The sequence below is a fragment of the Pteropus vampyrus genome, unplaced genomic scaffold, assembly GCF_000151845.1.
Source record: "Pteropus vampyrus isolate Shadow unplaced genomic scaffold, Pvam_2.0 Scaffold36, whole genome shotgun sequence".
Taxonomy (NCBI): Eukaryota; Metazoa; Chordata; class Mammalia; order Chiroptera; family Pteropodidae; genus Pteropus; species Pteropus vampyrus.
The window spans coordinates 5,847,800-5,853,186 of NW_011888817.1; the positions used below are offsets into that span (position 1 = coordinate 5,847,800).

The 5,387-nt window shown below is 55.1% G+C and overlaps 1 protein-coding gene across 2 annotated transcripts; it reads right to left on the reverse strand.

Annotated features, from left to right (window-relative positions):
• Window positions 1–666: 666 nt before the first annotated feature.
• CD164L2 (CD164 molecule like 2) lies at window positions 667–4,903 on the reverse strand. 2 transcript variants are annotated; one of them, XM_023529195.1, is made up of 6 exons: window positions 4,610–4,903; window positions 3,984–4,151; window positions 3,813–3,884; window positions 3,227–3,271; window positions 1,549–1,693; window positions 667–1,011 (listed from the first exon to the last, which is right to left on the reverse strand). In XM_023529195.1, the coding sequence occupies exons 1-6, from the start codon at window positions 4,695–4,697 to the stop codon at window positions 1,005–1,007; spliced, it is 525 nt and encodes a 174-aa protein (XP_023384963.1). In that variant the 5' UTR covers window positions 4,698–4,903; the 3' UTR covers window positions 667–1,004. The 2 variants fall into 2 exon arrangements, with proteins under 2 accessions (XP_023384963.1, XP_011356000.1); XM_011357698.2 differs by lacking the exon at window positions 667–1,011 and having other exon boundaries at window positions 1,545–1,693.
• Between the last annotated feature and the right edge of the window lie 484 nt (window positions 4,904–5,387).

Genomic DNA, 5,387 nt, shown 5'->3' on the forward strand with positions numbered 1-5,387 from the left:
CACTTAACAGATGAGGAAACTGAGGCTCAGAGCTGTTCAATCACTTGCTCCAGTTTACACAGAACACTTGGGCTCCACAGGCTGAACTCTCAACCATTACTCTCTATTGCGTCTCAGCTTCCTAGAACAGTCCTAGGATTAAATGTCAGACTCTTAGCCACATGCTTGGTTTCCAGCAAGTGCCCCCTCGGTGGGAGATGTTGTCAGTCGGGGAAGACTTCTGGGCCCAGGATAGGAGGTGGGCGTTGGCTGGGTATTTTAGGAGGGCCTGAATAAAGAAAGCCAGAAGCGCAGAAATGGCTGTTGAGAGTCTCAAGGGGTGTCTCCACTTTGGCACTGGGGCAGAGACATAACTTTAGGAGCCACAAGAGCCTGGAGATGGCTCTGCAGGGGAGTTCTGAAGTTCTGCTCACTCTGGAGCCAGAAGAACTTGAATGCAAACCTCAGCCCTGCCTCATCTCACTTGAGCAAGTATGCTTACCTGAGTCTCCGTACCCTCATCTGTAAAGGAGCAGGGGAGGGGGCTTAACACTTTTAACAGATGGAAATATTCCAAAAGGTGACAACAACCGTCCAAAGCTGAATTCTCATTAAGGAGGGGACAGTGGTTGAACCCCTGCCCCACCTAATCTACACATAGCCCAAGACACAGGACACAAAGCACAGTGCTGGAAAGAGTTCCTTTATTTGGGGACAGTGCACAGGCCAGGTCGGTGGAAGAGGCAGGTACAGACCCAGTGTTAAGCTGGGGGCCTGCTGGGGGCCCACAGAGATGATGGATGAGATAGGAGGTGGCTGAAGGATGTTCTCAGCTGCAGGTACCAGGTCCAAGACAGAAGATATTGGACAGAATGTCAGATATTGGGCATTGAGACTGCTGGGTGCCTGCAGGGGCCGGAAAGTGGTGGCCAAAGGTTTTCCCACCCGCATTGCCCACAAGGAGGGCAAGAGGGCAGCCTCTTCGTCCTCCTTCCCCTCAGTGTAAAATCCAGGCCTGAAGGGGGTCAGATTCTGCAGAAGCCAGACAGAGAGGGCACTCAGGGTGGTGGCTCTGCCTCAGCCGGGCCAAGGACTCCCACCCCTAGAGAGCAGGCAGCCCCTGGAAGAGCAAACACTTTAATGGAGGCTGCGGTGACCCACCCCACAGCACACATAGCACACGGGGGCCTCTGAGCAGCTCCCCTTCTCAGAGGAAAACCAAACTGCACACACAGCCAAGGTCCTTCCCGTGGCCACAGAGCTGCAGGCCAAAGTCTCGCCTGGGCTATCACCTACTGGTTCTCCTCCCTGCTGGCAGCATGAGGGGACAAAGACAGATGGGCTCAGCTGGGCTCTCAGACACCAGGCCCAGGCTGAGTCCTGGCCTCAGCCAATACTCAGCACAGAGAACCCACAACTGGAGGAAGAAGGGGTACGGCTCACATGGGGGACATTGGGAGGGAGTCCTTGCACTTAGGGCTGCCCCACTGAGAGGACAGTACACTGGCACTTAAGGGGAACGGAGGTGCAGGAGTGGGGTGGGACACTGCTGCTTGGCCAGGTACTCACAGTGTCTGGTAGGTGCTGTCCTTGGCCTTGAGGAAGCGCAAGACGAAGAAGGCCACTGCCTGTAGGCTCAGCACCAGCACAATGCCACCAACGAAGCTGGCCCCATCAAAGCCAGGGTTATGGGCTTCAGGGACAAGGGGAGTTCCTGCAGGATGGAGGTCATAGCAGGCCACCAAGGACTAGGATGCCAGGCCTACCCCAGTAACCAGCACAGGTTACTTAGAGGCCCCAGTCCTCACTATGGGAGCCTGGAACAGTAGGCTCAAAAGTTTGGCCAGATCCTGTGGGCAGTTGGGAGGTGCCTGGTGGGAGGGACATTGCCTGGCTGGGGAGGGCAAGGCCTTAGCTTCAGCCCTGGCCCTGCTTCCAAACTGCTCTATGGCTTGATGCTTCACACCCTCTCTGGGCCTCCTGATCACATGGGCCAGATGGCAACTAAGCTCCCTTCCAGCCCCCGTCTCCCACACTGGCCCAACAGGGTGAGGATGGACCCAGAACTTAGGCATCCAGACTCCTTCGAATACAGAGTCTCTTTCTGTCTTGGGTCTCGGGATTCAAAGCCCAGATATAGATGTGGTCCCCTTTTAGGACTCCTGAGACCCTGAAGTCACTGTACGTTGGAACCCTTACTTAGGGAAGGAGCAGAGGAGGAAGAGGAGCTCCACACCCCACCAAGTAGAAAAATGGAGACTAGACAATATAGGTCAGAGGGAGCAGAGCCCTGAGGGCCAGGGACCTGTCCAGAGTCACCTCACAATTAGGACGGAGCCAGACTCACACAGTGTCCTCTGACCCCTTTCCCACCTTAGGGCCCAGAGTTGCCAGGCTGTGCCTGGGCAGCTCCCAGCTGTGCCACGTTAACCATCAACTCTCACCGCGTATTTGATTTCAGGCCTTGGGTCTGGTGCCCAAGGCAGGGCTGGTGGTAAGAGATCATTCTGGGGCAGTGGACAGGGGCTCAGGTAGGAGTTGGGTCCACCTCCCAAAGGGTATAGCTTGTGTAGCGGGGGGGTCTGAGAATATGAAGGGCAAAGGGTGGTCCTGGCTGCAGCTCAGGGAGCCCCAGAGAAGGACACTGGGGGAAGAGGAGAAGAGGGAAGATATGAGCTGCACAAGACCGACCTGGGGCTCAAGCTGGAGGGAGCTGAGCCATCAATAATTCAGCCTCCAAGATCTCATTTCTGGCTTTAATTAACCAAGAGCCTCTTCAGCCATCCCTGCCAAGCCTGCTGACCTCCAGATCCTGAGGGGCAGTGGGGACCAAGGGGTGTGGCTTTTGCCTCTTCTGCCAGGAACCTGCTCTGTGACCCTCTCTGGAGCTGGGGGTTGCAGTAGGTGGTCACTGAGGACATCTCATTGACAACCTAAGCCATACACACTCAGCACCAAGAACAGTTCCTGAGAGGGTCACTCTGAGTTCTGTGTTGGGGAGGAGGGATGGGAAACATCATCTTGATCACCTTCCTTGCATCAGACACTGACCTAGGCGCTATATATCCCCTCATAAAATCCTCACAGCCACTCTGTGAGGTGCTATCCAACCCATTTTACAGATGTGGGAACAGGTTCAGAAGAAGTCACAGGGCTGAGGTCACAGAGCACATCAGTGCCTGAGCCCAGTTGCCTTTCCCTAAACCTCTAGTCCTCCCACCACCCCATTCCCCCAGGTAGTACCTACCTGTTGTGATTGTCTTTGGTTCATAGGTGGGGTGGTGGTGGGCAGCTAAAGAGACAGGGAATCAATCATAAACGAGCCTTCCATCCCTTGACTCCCATCAAGACCCCAGTACAGGCCAACAGTTGAACTTCTGATTCAGATCAGATCCTCTGTTCTAGGTCCAGATCTGTCCAACATACTTTTAAGCCTTAGTTCACCCAGTTCCTTCCACCAGACGTGCCCTGTCTCCATCTCTACCTTTAAGAGTCATCTCTGATGCCACCTCCTCCAGAAAGCCCTCCTCTCATTCCTTTCTGAACTTCCAAAGTCCTCACTATGCTTTAAATTGGAAGAACTAATTTACCCCCTTCATATGCCTGTCCTAGATCCTCCAGCTATACCAATTTACAGATGAGGAAACAGGCCAGAAAGGGGAAGAGACTTCTCAGTGAGCTAAGGCAGAACTGAAATTGGACCCAAGTGTTGGTGGGCATGGTCTCCTCCCCAAGAGACATGAATTCCTTCCTGGATGGCAGGCTCTGGCTACAGACACCTTAGCCCCTTCCCCCCGCCCCTACTTGGCTTAGGCCAGTGGGAGCCGCCTTACCTGGACATGACTCTGAGTGGTTGTAAACAGAGCAACCCTTTTTGACCACCTCGGCTTGGGCCACACAGTGTCCTGGTGGGAGAAGGTGCAGGTGAGAGAGTTGGGGAGAGGGGCCAAGGCTCTGGGGTTCAGAACTGGGACACTCAACTTGGGGAGGGCTGAACTCCATACCTGGCTCCTCCAGCCGACACTGCTCCCACACGCAGCCAGAGAGGTTGTGTGCTCTGTCCCCCTCCACACAGTGTTCACAGAGCTTCAGCTGTTTGCAGGCCCCTTGGACAGCTGGCCAGATGTTCATGCGGAGCAGGGCTCCACGCCCAAAGCCTCGCGCTCCTTTACCTGGGAGTGGGGTAGGAGCGATTCCTTGAACCCAAGCTGCAGCCCTTCTTCCCCACTACTGTGGCTCTCATCCCTCTACACACAAACCTGGAACCCCTAATCCCCACTACACACCTGGAGTTTCCACAAACACATGGCTACACATACCTAGAACCTCCCAGAGCTTCTTTGCTTTGCATACACCTGGGATTCCCAGATACATTTGAAGCTACTTCCCCACACACAACTGAAGCTCCTTAATCCTCTACACCTGGAGCCTATATACATACACGGGACTCCACACACAGCTAGAGCCATCTTCACTCACCCCTGGAGCCCTGCACAAGTCTAGAAACTCCTCGCCCGGCCTTCTCCCCCGTCCCCAAGCCCTGACTGCTCCTGGGCAGGCAGCTGGGTGAAGAGCACCCTCTTCCACCTGTCCCTGTCCGGACCCCTAACCAGACCCTGGCTCTCGTTACCAGCCACAGCCAGCTGGGCACACAGGAGGAGGCAGCAGCAGCCGCCACAAAGCGCAGCCCGTAAGGCGCGGGGTCCCGGCGAGGCCATGGGCGCGGGGTATGGGCTGGGGGTCGGCAGAGAGCTAGTGTGGCGCGTTCCTTCTGAACTCGGCTCCTCCAAGATGTACGGAAAGAGACCGGGGCAACAGGGGCGTGGCCTGGTGGGCGTGGTCAGGCAAAGACTGGGCCTGTGGCGCAGCCGGGGAGGGGCGGGGCTTGTTGGTTCGGGGTGGGGCCAGTGAAGGCGGAGCCAGATGAGGGCGTGGCTAGTGGGTGCGATCAGGTGAGCAGGGTTCGGAGGTCTGGGGCGGGGCTCAGACAAAAGGGGCGGGGTCCAGGACTGGTGGACTGGGTCCTTCGTTGCCCCCGCGCGGCAGCTTCACGAAAAATACTTCATAGGTGAGGAAACTGAGGCTCAGAGGTGAGTGATTAGGCGTCTTCTTTGCTGATGTCCTACTTCAGTCCTGAGTCTTATTCCACTTCTCCTGGGGTCAGCAACGTCATTCCTCTGCCATCAGTTTCCATTTGAAAGACAACAAATATCTCCAATCTCCAGCCCAGTGCTCCCTTTTCAGCTGCCACACTGTAATTAATAATACATAGTTAACAATTATTGACCCCTTACTATTAGCAGAATGTACATTCTACTAAGAGCTTTTACTTGTAGCTTCTCATATAATGTCCACACTACCTTCTAGGTTTTATTATCCCTAACTTGGAGGCTTCAGAAGTAAAATCA